Consider the following 23,411-nt stretch of genomic DNA (forward strand, 5'->3'; position numbering starts at 1 on the left):
TAAAACATATACGTGACAAATCAGGGGAGAATGACACCATTTTTATGTAATTGTTTCATGGAAATCCGTGAAACATTGATTTTCATTCACATGGTACTGTTTTTGCAATGTAGTGCTCATTTTCTTGATTTTCAATGTGGGAAGAGTTCAGGAAGACGATCCTATGAGAACTTCCAAAAGTAATTGTAATTATGACGACTTTTCCACAGAGTGCAATTACCCCAATTGCTATTACCTACTTGCCTGTTTAGTAAGTTTTCCTGGATTGTACATTCATTTTTTGCGGTCCCTTCAGAAACATACTAAACAAGCTCTACTTCATTTAATAAACCCATTATTTAAATAGCCCAGTAATGGCTGTCAGTGCTAATGATCGCTGTTTGTCGGTCACGTTTTGTATTTCCAGCATTTATCACATCTTCTTTCTTTTCAAACTTTATCATATAAAATTATGGACTAAATCAATGTTGTAAACATTCCAACTGGAGTTCACACATTATAATTATTACATAGCTGGATAGTCAAAAATCCCTACATCCATTTCATGTGGTGAATATTTTCCTTGCAGGCATAACGAGGTGGCATGGTTCAAATTTCTGACAGTAATGATGTTGGGTTCCCCCACGTTCAAAGTTTCACTGGAAATGTCAAATTTTTCTTGTTACGTCTCTCTTTCTCTTGTATTTTTAAATACAAATGTGCAAAAGGAAGCCAAAAGATGGTTTTTAATGGCTGATATACAGTAACTTTTTTAGTGGATAATATAATTTTTTTAGTCAGCACATCGTGATGCAGATAGCCGGAAAACGATAAAACTCTGCGTATAGACAGGGTTCTGCATATGTTGGAGAGGTAAGAAATTTAATGGGACCTAAAAAAAATGAATGCTTAACAATGCAAAGTAAATTCCTATAATGCAAGTATGGGGTTTAACTGTATTTCGTCTCATTTTCGTCAAACAAATGGTGCGGGAAAATTATACCTCATGATCAATGCTGGAAAACGATACTTCGGGGAACGATATGTGCGGTAAAAAATTACATTGTCTGTATGGAACTTTATTTGGGACCAGGAACAGCGAACGATGAATGCAGGAATTATAGATCGGGGTTCCACTGTATTCACATAAAATTTCAACAAGAATAGATTGAATCTGCCGTGTAGTGCTTCTCTATTGGCATCCTTCCACAAATCCAGTGCTGGGGCCCTCCACTCACCAGTTGTGTGATTTGTCTTCACGTAATGTATTGCTTTGCCACTTCCAACAACACAGGAAAATTTTTGTATTAAATTCGATGTAATGGGGCTAAGCTATCCCCGAGTCAAAAGAGATTGTCTTATCTATTATGTCTTGAAGTTGACTTTGATTATTACATGACAACTCACGACGTGAGATATTCTCCTAGGGCATTCACACTTAATCCTGTTCTGTTTAAGTAAAAGCTTTCCACCTTCCAAAGCTAATAGCTATTCAAGGTCCAACCATGTTTCATTTAAACCCTTTGAGATACAAGTTGAGTCAGTTTTGAATAGGGTACTATGTAAGCATTGCGAAATAATGAATCTGTCCCGGTCCCAGCGGTTACAAAGTGAATTTTATTATGAAGCTCAACAAATAAGCAACAGCATTTAGGTAGACATACATTACGCTACATTTTAATAATTGCGCCACGCTTAAGTTTTCCTTGTGTACTGTGCCCAAGAGTGTCAATTATGGTTCTTTCTTCATAAGTCAAAATGTGCATATCCTCAGTGTGCATGTATCATCAAATAATAAGCTTCATTCCTGTGGAATCATGGTGAGTCACTCATAAATTGGATGTGCATAGAGAATGCAAATATCAAGCAGTCAATTCAATGATTCCAACGGATAAATTTTTAAGCCTCTATTGTATGTTGGACCTAGAAGTCTTCTCTCCAGTTTTAAGCTCAGTATATAAATTGCTGTCTTCTGTACATTTGAGCCAATAACATGAAATCTCTCCCCCTATCAACTGTTGATAACATTATTGCATTATTTACAACATTTTATTAATCCTGGGATGTAAAAAGAAACTATTTTTTGGGAGTTTTACCCAGCAATAGTCCTGTTGCTATTTTGTTTTTTTCATATTCAATAAAGTATAGGTATTTAAGTATTCATCATATATGTGACTCTTTACTGTATGTTTCACTAATTTTGATTCTATTGCTAGAGGAAGTTAAACTAGGAAGGCAATGTCTCTGGCTCTGTCCTGGTTCTGAGGGTATGCACATTTTGACTTATGCTGCTGCATTGGTCTAATCCTGATGCACAAATGTAATTAGTAATTTATCAACTCTCTTTTTTAGTGATGTTTTTCTATCTCATTCCAATGCTTTTTAAAGACACCTGAAGTCTCCCTCCCTTTTTCCTTGAAGTCTCTGGCAACCGGTAGTCCTTAAGAAATCTTCAGATAATCAAGCTGCTTATGTAATCATAAATTACTTTAAAAAGAAACCCTTTTTGAAATTCTACTTGTACTATCATGTTGTTAAAATGATAATGAAATACTTCCAAAATTAGATTGGGAGAATATCTTTACTCAAGTGCAAATTCTTGAAAGGGAATTCAGGACAATTAATGAACATTCATTTGTCATTCTGGAGAGTTTGATAGTTCATGTTCGCTGTTTAGTAGTATTTTTTTTTAATTGCAGGAATATGATGCATCAGAGTACCCGCAGCGTGTGGGGCGTCAGAAGCACCTTCTTGATATTGATATTCATTTTGCTGACTCAAGACGTGGAACTCGTGGTAGAGGGAGGGGTGGGATGCGGGGTGGCGCTGGTCGTGCTGGTGCTAGCCGCGGTGGGCCAGGCCGGATGGGTGGGGGCTCTCCACGAGTTGGGGGGCCACCCGGAGGTGGAAGGGGGCCAGTGGGACCTGGTGGTGATGCCCCCATGGCGGCCGCACCTGGTGCTTCGAGTGGAGGTGGCAGTGTGGGGGCCGAGAGTCCAGGACGAGCACCTGTCTCCAGTGATGGTCAACCTCGGAGCAATGCTATATCTGTGAGTATGAGAGCCATGACGAAGTGGTGTGGTGCTGCAATAATATGAATGGTATAAATTCTTACAAATGCACAAGCTATGGTGGAAATTATTATAGCTATTCATGTTTAACATTATGAAAGTACCTTTGGAACATGTTTCTTGGGCTAAAAGAGACCATTTTATGTGTTCCACTCAGTTTTCCTTTCAGGTCAGCAATCAAATTATTGGCTGATTCAGAAATTTTAATTATTCAGATTCTTTCTTTTTGTTTTCCTTTGATTTTTGGGACTATATCTTAATCTTAATTTTAAAAATTAAGGAGTAGAAGTTATTACTCAGTCAAATAACTCTTCTCACTACAACTAATACCCTATCTACCTGTAATTTTGAGAGTAATTGATTGCTTTCCCTGGAGAACACATGTAAGCTCATATTCAACTACGTATAGCCATTATGACGTTAAGGTATGGTAGTAAAATGAATTTTGCTCAATTTCTGCCATTTTAATTTACAAGTCAATCATTCTGAATACAGTGGCTTGCCTTATTAAAAAAACTGTTGTTAGAGGATTGGATGTTGCCAAAAGCTGTGCATGTTATCTGGAGGAATGTCAGTGTGGCCTATAACATCTTTTAAATTACCGTATTCAGCATTAATTGGATATAGAATAGGGGCAACAAGCTGTTTAACAGTGTATTATCTGGCATTTATTCCTTCTTTGATTAAAAAAAATCCTTCATCATCAAAATCAATCATCATCAAAAGGGATGACTGTATAATTTGAATATTGCAGTATGATCAGTACTGATTCCACAGATTGCAATTACCCCGACTGCTACTATTCACTTTCCTCATTAGCACATTTTCCTGGTTAGTACGTTCATTTTTTGTGATCCCTTCAGAAACGTACTAAACAAGTTCCACTGTATTTTAAAACTGCATCGGCACCTGAAGGCAATTAACATTTTATCAGTCCAAGTTACTGTTCCCAATGAAAAGCAGCAATGGGAGTTTTTCACTTGAGAGCAAAATACCATAGAAATTGGAGCTACTGGGTCAGTTTTGTATTGGGTCATTCGATCCACAGGGTTATCAAAAAGGATACTTATAAGAAGTAAACCGCAGTCCCGACAGTACTGATCGGAAAGTTTCCCCGACAGTGCCATGTGTGGAAAATATTCTGCAAATGTCTTCATCATTAGATTGGAAAATTGCAGAATAAGCCAAAAGACCGAGAAACACTTTTGATTCCATCAAATCAACATTTTGTAGCTCCAGCCTGCTATCCCTTTTATACTTCTCCGTTCGCTCATCAAAAATCTGAGATCAATCAGCAGGAGGCTCAACATCCTTACTTGTCATGCAATCCTTCAAAGTCAATAATTTGAAATAATGTAGATGAAATGTGTTGGCGCAGGTTGGGTAAGAAAGAAAGAACATCCATTCTCTTTGACGCTCAACGGAAGACTCCGCCTTTTTATTAACACAGCTGTCAGCTGTTTTTCAATACATAATTTAGTAGAGATAGATGGCACTACTTGTATGCCATGGAATGCCTTGAAAATATTGCAACTCCCAACAAAATGTCTCTTGCATTTCAATGTTTTACCTTGGTGATTCCCAAGCCCTTATTATTTATTCTTGTGGTAAAACTCCAGGCTTAGATGTTCTGTCCCCAATTACTTAATAAATAATAAAAAGTGAGACTTACTGCCCAAACACAGGCACATGAATGTTGCACTCCAGACGTGGGCATGCTAAATTTTGGGGGATTCCATTGGATCCAAATCGCAAAATACATTATATGCGTAGTGCCTACTAGAGGTACAAGAAATTTACCACTTTTTTTGTAATTATTTATAACATAATAAAAATATTTCCAATAAAAACTGAACTCATTTGTTTTGCCTTTGCCTTAAGAAAAAACTTGAATAGTCCTTTATTCTTTCATAATTTATTTTAGAAAAATTAAATACTGAATTATCCATATTTTGCTACTAAAAATGCCTCCTAACTAGGGATGTGCGAGTACTCGAAAATTCGAGTTGAGTAGTTGGTTTTCGACTCGAGTGTTTCGAGTAGCATTATGAATGTGAAGTCGAGTAGAGTAGTTTTGGTCACAGAGTTGTCAAGGCCAGTTAAAGTCAATAAATGGTTTAATTGCCTTGGCAGGGGAGTTTCAGCTTGCTGTTTACGTAGCAGTTGGCCACTATAGTAGTCGACGTGGGCGCCGAATACCTTTTCGTCAGCCATGGCGGGTGACCTTCTTCTGACCTTGCGGCGTATTCATAGTGAACTGCTGCTTCATTCATTATTTTCTTTACTCAAATGCCAAGAGAATATGTAAAAATGGTTGAGATTTCCATGAGAAATATGTAAATTTTAGGTTTTAGCGGACAATGCTGGTCTTTCCTAGTGTTGTGGTGCCATCTGTAGCGTATTTAAGTACTACGTACGCGTGATATTAACTTTGGTTTATTCCTTTGTTACGTTTAGTATTCTTTTTGAACCTACAAAAAAAGTTGCTAAGGCTAATTAAAGGAAGTGGGAAATAATTTTTTTTTTTTTTATTTTGTCCACAAAGCTAAAGATAAGTTCTATAGATCATTCGCTGCGTCCACTTAATTTCCATGAAGATTCAAGATCCATCAAAATTGTTGATATCATTTGTAATAAAAATCCCAAGGTTGCCGAGTACCGAAATTTTGGCAAGGAAATGCTGTCCAGCCACAAAAATGTATTGCGAAAGACAGTATTCTGCTGGCATAAATTCTATAACATGTAGATGTCAAAACCTGTTGCCTGAGGATGTAGAACAATTGTTTTTTTTCTGCATGAGAATTTGAAAGGATCAAATGTTAAATGGTTCATTTACATAAATAATCTTTATTGTGCAAATGCCTATACTGAGTGTTCTTCCTAGCACTTTGAATATATATTTATTGAATTGACGACTTATCACTAGAGGTTAATTCATTTCATTAGTGCTTATTGACCAGTTTAATACACATTAATTTTCATTCATCTCCTAATTTTGGTGCAATTAACATCAATGCCATTCATTATCTTTTTCTTTTTACATCAGGATAAGCATTCAGAATGGAAAATTTACTGTGGGAATAGAAAAATCAGAATATGTTCAAGCATGCATAGTTGTATTGCCTGGTCCAAAAATTACCATATTCGACTTGATACTTGAGTAGTTTTCAACTCGACTCGAGATCAAAAAGTACTACTCGCCCATCTCTACTCCTAACAAATTATTTTTCTTATACTTGATAAATCAGTACAAATTGTTTTTTAACAACTTTTTGAATCATTTACAGTTGCATTGTGTGTATTGATCTTTTCAATTTGGTGACGTGAAGTCTCGGAGACCACTTCTCGAATTCATTTACAAATTTACATTAATAATTATAAGAACATTAAAGTTTAAGAGCTATGTCCTTATTATACAAAAAGATGAAGCTGATGAAAATTATAGATATTGTGAATAGTAATTTTTTAAATATTCACTAATATGGAAACGCTGTGGTCTCTTAGACCACACGTCTCTGGTTAAGGGTTAAATAGGACTAGATAAATTTTATTTAACAATTCAGGGGTTTGTCGGGATGGTTCGAAAAGTTTCAGAAGTACTTCATGAGTAATGTATTTTAAATTTGAAATAAAAGAACCATCCTATCTGCAATAAGGACACTTCTGATTCATTCATTATTAATAGGTGGAATGTAAACTGAACATGTCGGAAATACACTCTGGTTTCCAATTATCACTAATTACATCATAATTAGGCTTTGAACATTACAGAATTGCATACAATGTCCTCTTTGCTGAGAACATATTTGACAGTGTTCTGGATTCTGACTTGTCACTCACGTTACTTGCACTTCAGTCTAGTCCTCCCGTACTTCTCTCTTGTAAATTTTAAGAAGAAAATGGGGTACTCGGACATGTATGATTCTTCCCGTTTGCCCTCTATTTAATCCTATTATATTCAATGCTGCCATTTTTCTTTTATTGTTCAGGATTAAACAGTGTAAACTTCAAGTTCAGTATCATATAGTTGAAATATTACTGTGTTGGTATACAATGATATTGCTCCAGGAAAAGATTGGTTGATTGTTGTTCAGTCTTTAAATGCTGAAGTAAATATTTTCTGTCATTTCAGTCACGCGTGAGGCAGAGTGCTCCAAAGGTGGACGATGAAAATGACTTTCCATCCCTTGGATAAAGAGCAAAATCATATCCCTATATGATTGAGCATGGTTACATGAATACCACCTCTCTAAGTTATTTTAAGTAATGCAGCAGTTTGACGAGAGTCTCATATAATTTCTTTTTGAATGGTATTTCCTTTTAAACATTGTATCAAGTGTAATTGATGACAGAGGTGTCTTTGCATGGATAGCTAGTTTTTGCAGCAACTTGTGCTGTGTATCCTCTAGAATGAACCATGGTTCTCAAGGAAATGACTTGAAAGGTGGCTTCAGATTTTTTTATCATGTTATTAGTCTCTTGACTTGTTACTTACATACAAACTTTTATTGACCTGCAGCATCCAAATTATGCTTATTTGAGCTATTTTTTGATTCTATTTTGCTCCTGATGCAGACACATGCTCATGCTGAGGACTTGAAAGCCTTCTTAGCCACACTTGAGAATATCTGCTCTATCATGTCTATTCATGTAGTTGATGTGAATTATTGGACAATTTTTGTTCATATGGTGTGTCTAATGTCATAGTTGCAATGGTGTTCAAGGTGTTGTCATCCTGAAATCTATTAGCTGTCAAATTGAGTTCAGCTCCTTAATTCTTCAATAGTTTAGTTCTTTGCTTTTGTACAGATTTTATAATTTGCCCTTGTAACCAATAGGCATAGTTTTGATAGCTCCCCATAATGAAATGGTTGAATGGCATAAATCATTTGACTTTGTGAATGCCACTTCACTTTGGCTATTTTTCGATGGCTCATTTCATGTTATTTTGGTAATTGCTGGCTTGAGGTGAACTAAATTTTTGCTAGATCTTTTTATAGTCATTGAATTGTTGGACTTGGAGGTGTGGGGTGCATCCTTGTAAGCCCTCCTAGGAGTGTCCTTGCATTTGTAAAATAGTACTAATTTTCATTTTGATGGCTTGGTAATCTTGTTCTCTGTAAATTTAATTATTATATTCTGCCTTATAGGGAATTATCTCTTTTGTTGAGGGGATGATGATTCATCATGTTAAAGGGAATGGTTCTTCACCAGTGAAGTTGCAGAGTGTGAATAGCTATTTCCCTTAAGCGCTAACATTTATTTGCTATATTTTTTGGATGGTTTGTAAATAATTATAGTGATTAATTGGACATCATCATAATTGATAATTCCTTAGCTCGAAATTGTCACAACCCCTGTATATCATCATCATGTGGAAAGTATTATTTCTTAGTTTTGGACTTTTTGCTTGTATTAAAATTTTTGGGCAGATAAGCTCCTAGGCCTCGTCATTGGTATTGCAATGAATTTTATGCTTTCGTATGCTGTATTGATTTAGTTTCAAAATGGTGTTTGATACACAGATTAAACACTGTCCTTGCTGTAACAGAGGGGTTTTGTTTATGGCCGAACAGTGTGACTGTGAAGGAGGACATTGTGTGTTCTAGAATGACCTCTTATACCACTTGCCCCTGAATGTTTGCTGAAAGTCATCAGCTAATGAGCCACCCTTCTTTATATGCTTGAGTTGGAAGGGAACATGTGGCTTGAAAGGAGTAAAGATAATCATTCTTTTTCTATGTGATCAAAGGACTTTTTATTCAGTGAACTGCTGTGCTCTATGCATTTTGCATAATCACTGAATATATTTTTCTCGCATTATTTAAAAAATTAATCTATCATTGATTGCAATCTGGTTTATTGTGTGTAATTCAGTGTCACCAGCAATAAATTGAAATTGCTGTGAGATTGTTTCAAAATTATGGTTGGTATCATGCTAGTATGTGTTCTGCATGATAATGTTTGTCCCAAATTTGGAAAATAAAAAGTTTGCATTATACTGATTGTGGGAAATGAACTTTAAACCCATAGTCTGAGAATTTGTCTGCAAATTTTTTTGCAATGTCATCTTATTCTATCCATAAGGAATAGAGTTTTTATTGTTAAAATAGTTTTTGTTTGAGTGGATGAATTTCGCAATAGTGTTGCAAATGTATTTTCTAGAACAAAAGTTGATTCCTCAATGAATTTGCTTTTACTTAGGAATATTTATTGTGAATTAGTATTAAGATATAATTGAGAGGTGAAATTTGTCGCAGGCCGTTGACTGATTGGTCCTACCTGAATGTATCCCCATTTCTTGTAGAGTGCATTGAGATAAACATAATAGGTTGTGAATGAAGGAAGCTAGCCATGATGAATTTAAGTACGGTTACTCCCTGACTTAGGAATTTAATATTTTGAATTGTCTGATTGATGTAAATTAATTTTTCAAATCGTTGTTAACTTTTATTTGCTCTATGAGCATGTCCTTTCACCATGCCTCAATTACACATTCTGTTTTTTGTCTGTATATTGTATGTTCCTGGTTCAGTCACTGAAGAGTGCAGCTTGGCTGTCCTCATTGATCAGAATCCATAAATGACATTTTTTCTTGTTGTAAAAATCAATTTCTTAAGATGGCAAAGGTTCCCAAATGCTGATTGAAGTTCCTTTTTGCCTTTCATTATATTCTCTTTGTTATCAAACTTTCTATTACTCAGTTCATATGGGAAGGGTTCTTATTTTTCAAGTACCTACCAGACACTAATAATTTTAAGATAACTTAAGCTCCACTGATAAAATTTAAATAATGACCATAATCTCCTGCTCAACTTCCATTTTTTGTGACCTATTAGTCAGTGGCTCTGGTATTTCTAAGGAAGTTAAAGATATACCATCACAATGCATTCAGGGTAGTAAACGCTCTGATCACAACCACAACATTGGAATATCCCCCTGAATGCTACTGGTATGTAGCAGCTTGGTCATTTTTTTGCTGCTACTTGCCTGTGCACTCATTTTTTATTAGCAGGAGCTGAAATTTTAGTTCTAGGTAGCCAATGGTGTGTTACTAGATGATTGAAAAGCCCCTTACATAGTGCCAGCTCAAACTTTTCCATTAGACTGAGAATTTTAGGGAGGCTGAGAATATGCTGTGTAGAATTCTGCTCCCTTGGTGAGCAAGAGCTCCGAGCACTCACTCCTCCTGAATGAGGGCAGTAATATATTATTCATATGGACGTCAGCCAATAGAATTAGCCTTGTAGTTATGCTTTAATGGGCAGATACTTTGCTGAATAAGTCATCTTTAATCTGCACCGGCAACTTGATGCCCTTTTTGGAGGTTATGCTTGTCAGTTGTTTCTGGATAGAACATTTGAGTGAATTAGTATAAAATTGCTTAATTAACTTTTTTATTTGGAAACTTTTACCCTGTAAACCTGTAAAATAACTTTTATAATAATTGACTCCTCTAGTAGAAATTCTTTTGCTTAACATGAGGTGCATTTAACTTCAGTTGCCATGAGTGAATTTTTGAAAAACTGGATTTAAAGAAATTTAGGCTTTCTGTTTGTGGTGTTGTTCTCCCTAATATGGTATTTATTTTAATGACTGGAAGCCTTAATTTTGAAGGGGAAAATTTATTTAACGTTTCCCTTCATAAGATATATGTATAATATTACAGTCTAAAGCATTTCAAGTAGCAGCTTAAGGTTGCTAATTACCCGTATTTCAGTCATTAGTCAGGGAGTAGTTTTGTGTTGAGGTGCCGGGGACTGAAGGGGACCAATGAATTAACCCACTGGATTTGTGTTATGAGTGTACTCTGAGACGTAGCCAATTTGTTATGCTGTTTTTCACCCATATACATCACTTGTTCTAGATAATACATTGCAAGAAAGTTAATCATTTGCAGTTTTTGCGCAGTATTTGCTGACATTAAATGGAAGTGGTGGTATTTTTACTATTTCAGCATAACCATTTTCCATTTGTTTGTATACATAAAGAAGTAGCCAAAAACATTGTTGAGATGCAAGTACATCTCGTCATATAATATTTTTCTTAGCTCAATAATGTTCCTCATATAGGAGTACTCTCTGCAATTTGTGATTGATAAGATGTGCATTACCAGTTGTTTAGTACTCAGTGTACCTAATCATTGTTTCCAACAAGTATGCGGGATTCCTGGAGGATTGTTATACCCGTATGCCTCGTTTGGTGATGGATATACAGTGTGTAGTATTTTTACACGTCGTATGTTTGGCCGTGAAATATTTACAACCTCTAATTATGGATGTGTACTGTAGTACATCTCGTGTTACACGAATACTATGCTGGCATTTGTACACAATCTTTGGTAGTTTTGCTTTTAGTTACATCTTTTTAAAGTTTGTTGGTGTTATGGAAGAGGTATTGTTACCTTAACCTCAAATCCACATTTTTGCCTGGTTTGATTTTTCATGACATGAGTCTTGGGACAGAATGTTTTTCTTATCTGTCTTGATTTGAGAGCTAATTTGTGAATGAGAAAAGTTGTGAATAAACTTGTTTCTCAGTGCATTTTACGTACTTATTTACCATCAAAAAAATTCTGTTGAAATGATAGCCAGACGGTAGCCTCATTCTAGACCAGTTACTGCTATGGGCTGCTCAGATCCTTTTAATCCTTAAACTACCCAATATAAGAATAACATGAATTACCTACTATGGGTCTAACTTCTGCTCTTGAGTTATAAATATGAGGCATTCCAACGCCCTGAATGTAAATACTTAAAGTTTTTTCTGGATTACGTAATCACTGAATTTCTATTAATACTTAGATTCCTGCTAATACCTACATAATCAGACACTTAATAAAAAAAGTAGTAAATTTCATCAGGTGGTGTGAGGAATAGGGGGAAAATTATGATAGTGATGATGCAAGAGGGATGAAAAAAGGATCAAAATTTCGGACACATTTGGCCTAAAAGTTGATGGAAGAAGGAAGTCTGGATAAAAAAGAGAGATTAGAGACAGAAAGGTGGGGGTTGAAACAATGAGACCTCGTCGTGTGCGAAGGAACGCGAAGCGGGAAAAAAAGGTCAAATGATCTGTATTTGCCATCAGTGGTGCAGCGACGGGTGGTTTTGGGGAATAATAACCCCTGCAGAGGTCAGAGAAATTTTTAAGTTAAATCTATTTTACTTAACTGGATTAATATTGCTTGAGGAATAGTGTGGGGATTAATAAAATATCCCTCGGAAAGCCTTAAAACTCACCATTTTGAACCATTTATCTGAAAAATTTTCTGGGCACCTGCTCCTCCCGCTTACCCTGGTGGGTATACTTTACCCCCAAGCCCCCCAGTATTTGTTGCCCCTGAAAACTCCCCTAGCCTTAATTCCTAGCTGCACCCCTCTTTGCCATTAATGATATTTGAGAAAAGTCTCCGGTCATTGAGGATACGGCGATCAGGTAAAGTTGATCTTATCTTAAGATCTAATCTTATTCAGGGAAAAGTTACAAAAAGTTAAATCCAAAACCAAACCTCACTGTAGATATACATCATACCCACCAAGATCTGTAGCGATACATCACCTGTCAAAAGGTGGAAATGGATTTAATGTGCTATGGAAGAGCAGCTTCAAGTCAAAAATAACCCCTAGATCCTTCTGAGAAATCACTAAAGGAATATGATGTCCAAATAATCAGGCATTATGACCCAGGGTAGACTTGCTAAGGGTGAATGATAGGATGGTAGACATGGCTGGATTAATTTTTGGACTCCAAATCTCAGACTTATGAATCAGAGTACAGAATATGGCATCAAGATCCTTCTGCAGAGCAAGGCAGTCTCCAGGGGAATCAATCTGTTTTTAAAAAATTCTGTCATCTGCATATAATAATATTTTACAATTGGTGGAGCAGATAATGTTAACCAGATCATCTATGTATAAAGCAAACAGTAAAGGCCAAGGACACTCCCTTGTGGAACTCCAGATGTAACCCGCGGTGCCATCTAAGAATGCTACCCTTTTACCGGTGTTGTTGCCGGTTTTGAAGGAAAGATGATAAGATAGAAAGAAAATTACCATGGACATTATACCGATTCTCTAATTTGAAGAGCATTAATTGATGTTTAATTTTTGTCAAAAGCTTTGGCAAAATCAATGTAGAATACATCCAGCTGTGATGAAGTCTCGAAAGCATCAATGAAATGTATGTGCAAAATGGACAGATTTGTAACTGTAGATGATCTGGGAAAGAAACCCCGCTGTTCGTCAGATATTAAGGGATGAACGAAAGACAACAGACATTGATGAATGATGCGCTCACTAATAGTTGATAGAATTGACAATCACCTTCATAATTGAAAGAATTAATAATCACCTAAAAATTGCCCATGGTCGGAAAGTTTCCTTGGTTTGATAGGGTATTAATAAGGCTATATAAGCCAAGTGCTACCTGCTGGCAGGGTACTGGGGTACTCTGCTGCCTGCGTCGTGGCGGCGCTCATAGCCTCGCACCAAGATGACCTCACACAGCGGAAGCAGGAACATGAATGACGCCACACGCATTTCCTAGCATTCATACTTAGCCGTCGCGTATTCGCACGCTTGAAAATGTTCACTTTTCATTTTATCTCGAACAAAATGATATCATTTTAAAATCTAAAAGCGTGAAATACGCACTACAGGTGTAATAATCTTTCGATTTAGGCAATAAAAAATAGGAAACCACCCTATTCAAATCACCATACCCTTGGGTTTGTCACAGGTGCTGTGTTTAACATACGTTTATCAAAAGATGAGCAGAAGTTTATGTAATTTCTAAGTGCCATGGAGAAATAGGCAAGCTTGTTATTTAATGGTTAGCCTTTAAGAAATAATATCCCTGAGACGAATATGCCTTCATGGGCGTACCCAGCGAGGGCAGGAGAGGGAAATGTAATATTGTAAACAGAAACAGCTAAGATTACATTAATGGAGGGATTTTAGAACTTTGAATATCACTCTTAACAGTCGAAACACAGCTACAGATGGTACACGCCCTGCGGAAATTTCATTATTTGAAAGCGAATATTCGGGTGCTATATAGCACAACGGTGCGATAAGAAACTTATTACCTGCCATTTCAGCTAACTCCGTTGGCGGCCGAAAACGATTGTAAACATTCATAAGAAAGTACTTCTTCCATGGTGAAACTCGGATCAATTTGTCTGTCAGCGACGCGTGTGGTGACTTATGTAAACTCATTTTATTGCGCGGTGGGCGACTACAGTTAAAAAGGCCTCTTCGAGGATCCCTTTATTTTATTCTTGGTTGGGAGTTCATCAAGGTTGGCGAAGTATCAACAAGAACGAAGACACAAGACATAATGCAACTCTATGATGCCGATGATGGTATCGATGTAGGATTAAAGCGTTTATTTTCAACTATACCGATTTTATAAAGATTACAATCACGTAAAAATTCTGTATCCTGTTTATTTAGGGTTTTCGTTAGTTGCAAAGATGCCGCTCGCGTGAATGAGTATAAGCATATTTACTACCAGTGGGGCTAAGGATGAAATGAATGGGTACTGATAGTGCAAGTTGAAAATTATCCTTAAATACTATTGCTATTAGACTGCAGTAGTTTGCGTAATTTCTACCATGTTTGCCGCTCAGAAGACTTCTCCCAATACCTTCGAGCTTAAAGATGTAAAGCCGGTACCAGACGCAATTCAGTCGTATGCATTATTTAGGGACACTGCTATGCCAATTGTGATTGACAATGGTAAGTTGTGAGTTGCTCATACGTCTGTGAAATCGTAAATGGTTAAATCGGTCCTCCTTGTACCATTTCATTTACCCGTGAACGGAAAACCTTCCCGTAAACCTTACATGCTGCCAAACCGCTGGCAGCATGTACGGTTCGTTGCTCTTGGCAACTATCATGTTTCCCCCCGAATTGGTTATTATTTTTAAAACATCCGGTAAATGCAAGCCTCCAACTAGTGGCCATTTAATTAAATATTTAATAAACTGACCACTTTGGGTCAGTGTGGGGGACGCATAGTATTAATGAAGTGTGGAATAGAATTCATAAAGTAACGTAATGACTGTACCAGGTTCTTAAAAGTGAAGAAAACTCCGGAAAAACACGTTCATTAGAAATTAAATGCATACTCATACTCTCAAGTTTGCTTTTTCAGCGTGGCAATTACTCTCTTTATTGCCATGTATAAGTCATTAGAGTCTGGACCCAGTCTTTGGCCTTCTCTCGATTCCCAAAAAAATCAATGAATTTGCCCTACAATTATCGTTACTGATGAATTTTTGTTTCATGACACTCCACTCTTTCCAGCTTTGTAGCTTTAAATGTGCTGCTACACCAAACAGTGGTTCACAATCAAGTCATATAAATATCGATGATTTGTTTGGACTTTTTAGGATGTGTACCTAACCTCCTTTTGTGCAGCTTTTTAATTACTTAATGGTATTCTTCACTTTTACTTCATAATAAATGTTTGTAATTAATGTCTACATTAAGACACTTGTATTTCACGTAAGTTTCATCATCTAACTATTAGACTGAATAGTTTCAGCCTTAGTGTATACATATACATTCTTTGTGTTGGTTTTATTACACAGGCGTAAACTCAGGAAATCTTTGTTCTCTTCATTGTTCTCAGCTTTTTCGCCAACAATATTCACCCCTTTCTTGTTTTTTAGACTGGGTTACATGATCGTGAACTTATACTGTTAAAGAAAGAATAAAAATGCATCATTCAACTTATTTGAGTACATGAATAGAATGTGTGACCTTTTCCATTAATTTCATTTGTTGATTAAGGTTCTATTCTGGTCCACCAAAATTGTTCATGCATTAACCCTCGACTTTGTACATCATCATATTTTCTGTAACCAGACCATTAGATAATTACAGGCTTTCACCATGTGGTTTTCCTTTTTATATGTTTTTATATATTTTAGTGTGAACAAATTTATCTAAATGGAGAACACTTTCCTTGTGTTCTGGCACACAGAACTTGCAAAATTAAATTGCATGTACCTTGAATCAAAGGATTATCAAAACACATTTTTACCTTTGTGGTTGACTCAGCTTAACCACTTTGCCATTACAAGTGTCCAATTCATTCATCTGTTTTGCTTAGCTGGTGTTTTGCAGTGCACAGAGTAATTCACAACTTGTCTCAGAGGACCAGCAAATTTCAGCAGCTCTTTTCAGGTTTTCTCTCTAACAAATATTTTCAGCAAATTTTTGTCACTAATACTAATGAATATTCTTTTCTGATTAGTTCTTCCTCTATGAATGCACATGCTGATGATGCCTGCTTTAAGTTTTAAAGAAAACTAACCATCAAAGCTCTATCATTCCTCTACTACAGTTCAGAGAAACTTGTGGTACTCAACAACAGCATTTTTCAAGGTGCAAAATAATTATGAAAGTATTCTATTACAGCTTTTAGGTTCATATTGTGGTCATCATTGGAAAACTTGAAGGGATTTGTGACACCGAGGGCTTCATCTCTTAATGAGGTTCAATGAGTTGGCAGTCTTCCCTTATTAATATGATGATGTGTCTTATAATTTAGTGTGTATCCTCACCAGATAGCAGGATGTTGCATTCCTCCTCTCTTTTCCTCCCAAGTTAAACAAAGTTTTGATACTTCTGAGTCTACATGACAAAAATATGCAATATATGTGCTCTGTTGTCAATTATTGTATTGCATACTGTAAATTCACCAATGTTGTGATCGATTTTCATCAATGACTTTGACATCTATTGACAATGAGGCTGTAGAGGAAGCATAGGTCATGGTTATCACTTCTATTGAATTTCAGAGAAATTACTGTGTAGATTGAATGGCTATCATGAGTTAGTGCAACAACTTAAAAAAGCAGTGAAAAGGCTAAACCCCCTCTCTTTTTTCCTAGCATATGTATCTGATGTACATTCAAGGCCTCAAAGTGGTGACAAGTGTAGAGGAGAGAGTGCTTGGGAGACGAGACTTGGGAATGCAAACCTAGACCTGTTCTCTGCCAATGCCCGCCGGTCCCAATGGTCCAAACTGAGATGCTGAGTCTGATCAAGATAATATCACGAATCTCCATTAATTATTCATTTAAGGATACATCCTTGGATCTATTTTTGTTCCACAGATAAGAATGAAGTGATTCTGCCATACCATCATAGTAGGAGATGGTGCACTGCTACATGTGGTAAAAATAACAGATACATACTGCCAATATTAGATTCTACAGTTGCACAACTTCAGTGATCGAGTTTCCAGGCAGCACTGAATTATTGCTTTGCTAGCAAGCTTTTTATCTTCTATTATTGATGGCCTATTTGATAGTGTGTATGTGCCTTAACTTAGTGTGGGAAGAAGAATTGGGGCTGCTTGCGGGACTAATAGGATGGTAGATTTACTATCTCCTAATTGATCGTAAATCTCCCTTCTTAGGATTTTCTACATTGCTCTGTTAAAAAAAAACATTAGATGTTCTAAGGTATGTATCCTTGCTGCTCTCATTTTTTAGGGCAACCTAAGTTTTGCTAATTCTTCTTACATTTATGCCCTTGGCAGTTTGAGTTGAAATCCCCAAAATATGTATTGAATAATTAAACCACTTTAAGAAGATACTTTCAGAAAAAAGTGTATTTTTCTATTACTTCTAAGTTAGTTTAACATTAAACTTTGATTTAATACCATTGAAATAAGATTTAAGGGCTTTTTTTGCATGCATTCTTGTATTGTTTTACGAGGTCATAGTTTTCGAGTTATTCACAAAATGTCAATAAGTCATGTTTAGGAGAGAGCCCTGACCTACACTTCCCCCCCCCCAAAAAAATCAGATGTTGTAGTGGATTATGATACTTGGCCCTACCGCTGTATAAAAATTTGTGTCTGTATGATTTTTCCCCCTAAAATGTGGTAGGGGATTTGACTATTAACCTATTTGCCTGTACCTTGCAATTTTGTCCTACTGAATTCCTCTTTATTTTGTTCTCGCTAACTTATCTGGTTGTAAGGAGGGTGGGCTGTGTACTTGTTGCTTTCAATTGATCCTTGCAGATAATATGTGGGGGAATGCTAAAATTTTCATTGTCTCTGTGTGTATTTCCTTTATGCAACTTTGCTGTTCCCATGTCATTGTAAAGATTTTTTAATAGTTTGATATCCATTTCAGGGTCTTATCAATGCAGAGCAGGTTGGGCTACACAACTTCAGCCATCTTTGGTGTTTAAAAATTTGATTGCCAAACAGAGGAAGGAAAGGGGTAAGAAGGTAATTTGGCTTCTCATTTGATAAGGATTAAAAGGCTATTTTGCTATTAAACTGGTTAAACTCTGTTGGGAAGTTTTTCGAGGGTTTAAAGTTTACTAACTTATCAAGCAGAGAGACTTATCTATGCATATCATGTTTGCACTGGATAGTAGCCTGTAGCATTGAACTATTTTTGGATTCTCTTGAATGACAAATGTGAATGTCAAATGATGTCATTCAACCATTTATTTATTTCCATACCACCAAAAACAGCTCTATAGGGCCTTTTACATCAGGGTTATTAACATATTAACAGTTTAACTTGCACAAACAACCATGCACTGGATAGGGAAAACCCAGGTGGAACTCGAACCCACAACCTCCTGTTTGGCAGGTGAGGACTTTACCCTGCCACCATCGAGGCTGGCATTGTAACTCGATCCTCTTATGACACATTAGTTAACAAGTTATAGAAAGTAACTTTTAGTTGCCAAGATGAGTGGTTAAGAGCACACCTCAAAGTATATGTTTAGCGATCAGATGACACTGAAAATGTTTTTTATCACTCATGGCATTATAAACTGTGTGACTTGTGTCTAATGCTCAATGCACGATTAAGATCCAAGAGATCCAGTACGGATAAGGCCCTCCTTTTTGTGCATACAGACATACACAAATTTTAGAATCAACATTTACCTTGGGAAAGGTATTCAAATATCATATTTTTCATGCATCAACAGAGTTAATATTGAGTTGTATGCTCAGGATTCAAGTCAAAATTTTAATCAGTCATTGAAGAAGAATTATGAAGGTCAGTTGTGAACAGGATGAATGAGTTGGAGTGATTGTTACGATATTATGCATGATCATCCTACTTCATTCTCTGTATTTCAGGATGGAGAAACCCAAGTTGGAAATGATATTGCCAACATTGAAGCTCTTAGATTTCAATTGAAAACCCAATTTGATCGTAATGTTGTGACTCATTTTGAAGCTCAGGAGACTGTGTTTGATCACATCTTCTCAAGACTTGGAATTGATACTGATGGAGGGGTTTATCATCCAATTGTTTTAACTGAGGCTTTCCAAAACCCAAATTATTCCCGTAACTGTAAGTATGAACTAGTAATAATTGCATGGATGTGAAGCATTAGTGGCATTGATGGAAGGAAATTATTTGTGAAAGTATTGCTTGACTAATACATATAAGCTAATACACACACTTCGTCCAGCCACACCTTACTTGATTTATGTATTGTCGATGACCCTGAAAAGGTAGTAGCCTATTCCCAAATGCCTGTTCCTTTCTTGTCAGCCCATGATCTCATGCAAATCACCTATCGCTTCAAATATCACTCTACTTCACCTGAGCCTTTCAAATTTTGTAGGCTTAAAAACTTCGATGTACTCAACTTTCAGAATAAATTGGCGACCTTGGACTGGAGTGTTGTTTTGGATTCAAAGTGTATTGATCTTAAAGTAAACTATTTAAACTCTCATATGCTAAAGTGTATCAATCACACTGCTCCTATGGTATCGTGCTATCCCAAACGTACTCATGCTCCTTGGTGCAATGAAGAAATACGTCGACAAATTCAAGAACGCAATCACCTCTGCCTTTCATACCTTCGCTCAAGAACGCTTTCAGATTTTCAATTATACAGGGTCTCACGGAAGTTGCTTAAAGCTCGCATTTCGGAAGCTAAGCGCCTGTATTTTAGCTCAAAATTTTCTCAAGTTAGAAATCAACAGACAGCATGGCGTGAACTAAGGACTCTGGGGCTGGTACGAAAGCGTTCAAATGTACTGCCTAACCATATTTCTACAGATCAAGTAAACCAATTTTTCAATTCCTTGCCCACCAGTGGAAGCACCGAGACAATATCTGCCTTAAATTCTGTCGATTTCTCTGTCCCATTCGATGATAAAAATTTCTTCTTTCAATACATCACCCCAGAATGTGCTTTGAAGCTCCTGAAGCTCACCAAATCGAACTCCCTAGGGTACAACCAAATTTCAATGATGTTCGTTCACAAGGCCACACATGTTCTACTGCCATATATTCTCGAAATTTTCAACCATTCTTTATCTTACTCTCAGTTTCCAGCTGTGTGGAAAAAGGGCCATATTACACCTGTACGCAAGGTCAGTAAACCCGTAAATCCCTCAGATTTTTGACCTATAGGTATAGATCTCAAATTTCTGCGGCCTATCAAAAACACTGGAGAGAATTGTTCATACTCAAGTTTTTGAATATCTCAAACTGCACGATAAACTTGATCCTTATCAATCGGGCTTCCGTAAAGGCTTTAGTACCCAGACTGCCTTGCTCAAAGTCACACTCGACATTCGTCTCGCCACCGACAACAAACTGATCACACTTATGGTATTATTTGATTTCAGCAAGGCATTCAATCGAGTGAACCATTCTCTGCTCTTACATAAACTAAAATCCCTCAGTTTCTCTAGTTCCGCCCTGAACTGGTTCCATTCCTACTTGACGGACAGAACTCAAGCAGTCAAGGGCCAGGGTAGTGACATATCTTCTTGGCTCCCGGTCTCATGCGGTGTCCCACAAGGCTCCGTCCTCGGACCTCTCTTGTTCACTCTGTATACTCTCGATCTGACTAAGAGCATCACTCACTGTAAATATATGCTCTGCGCAGACGACTTACAAATATATGTTCATTCTACTGTAGAAGAGTTTCCATGCAAAATCCACATGATTAACTCAGCTCTCAGATCTTAAGGATAATAGTGAGAATGAACTGAGGTCATTCGAGCACCAACTGAAGCCATATTGCAGGTAAAGAAAATATGATATTTGTAGAAAACATATATGAAGATATGAATGTATTTTTAGCAAGTAACTATGCTGAAGTAGTTTTCTGCCCATGGAGTGATGCAGCATACAACTAGCTAGCAGTTGACTGAAAGACCGCCTATATGTATGGGAAACACCTATAACAAGTTTGCCGTTGTAAAATAAAACAAATATCCTCTAAAATAGGACCAAAACTATCCTTAAGAAGAATATAGTTAAAATAACTCACCCAGATAATATCTAATCAGGCTGAATGCTGTAACATAAAAACAGTGCAATTTTCCACAAGCAGCCACTTTGGACAGTGGTTGACTGAGCGACCATGTTTGCAAGTATGAGCCCCACAAATGTGTAGAAGAAGAAACTGACATAAAAAAAATTAACAAGGCATCTATGTAAAATTAATGTGATGGATGGAGTGGGAAGTGGAGTCTACTCCAATCTCAGAAAGAATTATGGGAGACGGCTCGGTTCGAGGTTGTTCAAGTGACGTGAAAGCTTTAAGCTGCGAAAAAAATCATTCTTATCACAGCATCAGAATTCATTAACTCGCAGTTCAGTAAATTCATTTCAAGGTATGAAAAATTCATGTTTTAAAATTATAGACTCCATAAAAATGGTATTGCCAAATGGAGTGAAAAAGAAATTTGAACTCGATATTTAAGTTTTTCTAAGTTCTTGAGAATTTGACATTGAAATAAAAATGGAAGAAGCTCTGCATGAGTTATAGTTTTGATTTATTACCAGAGTAAAATTTTGCAAAAGTAATGTACTGGTATTTTCAGAGTCAGTTTTTTTCAGGAAGGGTTAGTTAGTCGTAGGAGTTCTAAGCATTTTTTTTCTAAGGCCCAAAAGGCAAATTCTCAAATTTACAGGGTGCCACTCATCCCTATCTATATGTAATCATTTACTTAAGGTCTTAAAAAATTGAACCATTAATTTTCAAAATTATTATTGAATCAAATAGTTGTTCACGTTCATGCTTGTGTGCATCTGTTTTATTGCATAAACCTCTATTTTTCCAGTGATGTCAGAACTTCTGTTTGAATGCTATGGTGTCCCTGGACTTGTGTATGGTGTTGACTCCTTGTTCAGCTTCTGGCACAATAATGGGTGTGGAATTCAGAATTGGGCAATTGATTTTAGCAAAAAAACAGGATTAGTGATATCAGTTGGCTACCGAGCCACTCATGTAATACCAGTGGTGCAGGGAGTTGTCAAATACCACCAAGCACGACGCCTTGCTGTTGGGGGAGCTCACATGTCTCACTTCCTTCATCGCTTGCTTCAGTTGAAATATCCAGCCCACTTCAATGCTATTACTCTCAGTAGAGTTGAAGTAACTATCAATTACAAGTTATTGATTTTTGATATTGTCAGCTAATTGATATGCATGTGTTAGTTGTGTAACATTTGCTTTTTTTATTTATCAAGGAACTTCTCCATGAGCATACTTATGTTGCCAACAATTATGATGAAGAGCTTTCTAAGTGGATGGAGGATGATGTTTGTGAAGATGGAGAGGGGAGTGAGTCAAGTAGCTATTACTACTCTAATGTGCACCGAATACAGCTGCCGTTTGTTCCCGTCAGCAATCCCGTCCTCAGTGTTGAGCAGCAGAAGGAGCGGAGGCGAGAGCTGGCCAAGAGGTTGGTCGAGATGAATGCTCGCAAAAGGGAAGAGAGGGTGAGGGCCATCATTTTTTTAAATAAATGTATCTTCAACTTTTATTTCAATTTTACTTTGAATTTGTTACTGAACACGAGAAGGACTGGGGTCGTATGGCTACCTAGAAGGACCGTTATCCATCATTTTGATGGGTAGTAATTATGTTTAATATTCCTTTGTTAATGTTTAAATTAATTGATGAATTCATTAAAAATAACCTGTGTCTTCATTTACCAACATAACTGAGTAATTTATTACAAATAATTTCACAATAAAAATTATATATAATGAGCAGTGGTCACGTCCCTCCTGCTTCTGCTGACCTGGACTACCACACTCCACTCGGTGTGGCAGTATGATGCTTATTTCCATTCAAAATGTAAAGGAATGTTAAATGCATATATGTACTAATTAAAACTTCAAAATGGCCTGACGTAATACAGTATAGTGATTTTTACAAATAAAACACTTGTTACTATTGCAAATAAAATAGAAATACCTGACCTGTCACTTTGACAGGTGTTGGTCATCTAAGGTAGACAGGTGGTATAATTCCATTTCTATGTGAAAAAATAAAATTATATTTTAACAGAATACATGCCATGAAAAATAAATAAAAGTCAGGAAGA

At 36.6% G+C, this 23,411-nt stretch overlaps 2 protein-coding genes across 4 annotated transcripts in view; both read left to right on the top strand.

The window, feature by feature from the left end:
- LOC124170847 (plasminogen activator inhibitor 1 RNA-binding protein-like) overlaps positions 1 to 11,594 on the top strand; it is a 70,594-nt gene extending 59,000 nt beyond the window's left edge. For both annotated transcript variants that reach the window (XM_046549844.1, XM_046549845.1), the window contains 2 exons: positions 2,679 to 3,029; positions 7,183 to 11,594. In XM_046549844.1, coding sequence (XP_046405800.1) covers positions 2,679 to 3,029; positions 7,183 to 7,245 — 414 coding nt within the window. In that variant the 3' untranslated portion in view covers positions 7,246 to 11,594. The remainder of the gene's footprint in view (positions 1 to 2,678; positions 3,030 to 7,182) is intronic.
- Positions 11,595 to 14,285: 2,691 nt separating this feature from the next.
- LOC124170687 (actin-related protein 5) overlaps positions 14,286 to 23,411 on the top strand; it is a 34,297-nt gene continuing 25,171 nt past the window's right edge. Inside the window, exons 1-6 of one of the 2 annotated variants that reach the window (XM_046549589.1) lie at positions 14,286 to 14,423; positions 14,507 to 14,791; positions 18,214 to 18,311; positions 19,185 to 19,401; positions 22,140 to 22,453; positions 22,549 to 22,800. In XM_046549589.1, coding sequence (XP_046405545.1) covers positions 14,668 to 14,791; positions 18,214 to 18,311; positions 19,185 to 19,401; positions 22,140 to 22,453; positions 22,549 to 22,800 — 1,005 coding nt within the window. In that variant the 5' untranslated portion in view covers positions 14,286 to 14,423; positions 14,507 to 14,667. The remainder of the gene's footprint in view (positions 14,424 to 14,506; positions 14,792 to 18,213; positions 18,312 to 19,184; positions 19,402 to 22,139; positions 22,454 to 22,548; positions 22,801 to 23,411) is intronic. The other variant, XM_046549590.1, reaches the window with a different exon arrangement.

The sequence above is a fragment of the Ischnura elegans genome, chromosome X, assembly GCF_921293095.1.
Source record: "Ischnura elegans chromosome X, ioIscEleg1.1, whole genome shotgun sequence".
Taxonomy (NCBI): domain Eukaryota; kingdom Metazoa; phylum Arthropoda; class Insecta; order Odonata; family Coenagrionidae; genus Ischnura; species Ischnura elegans.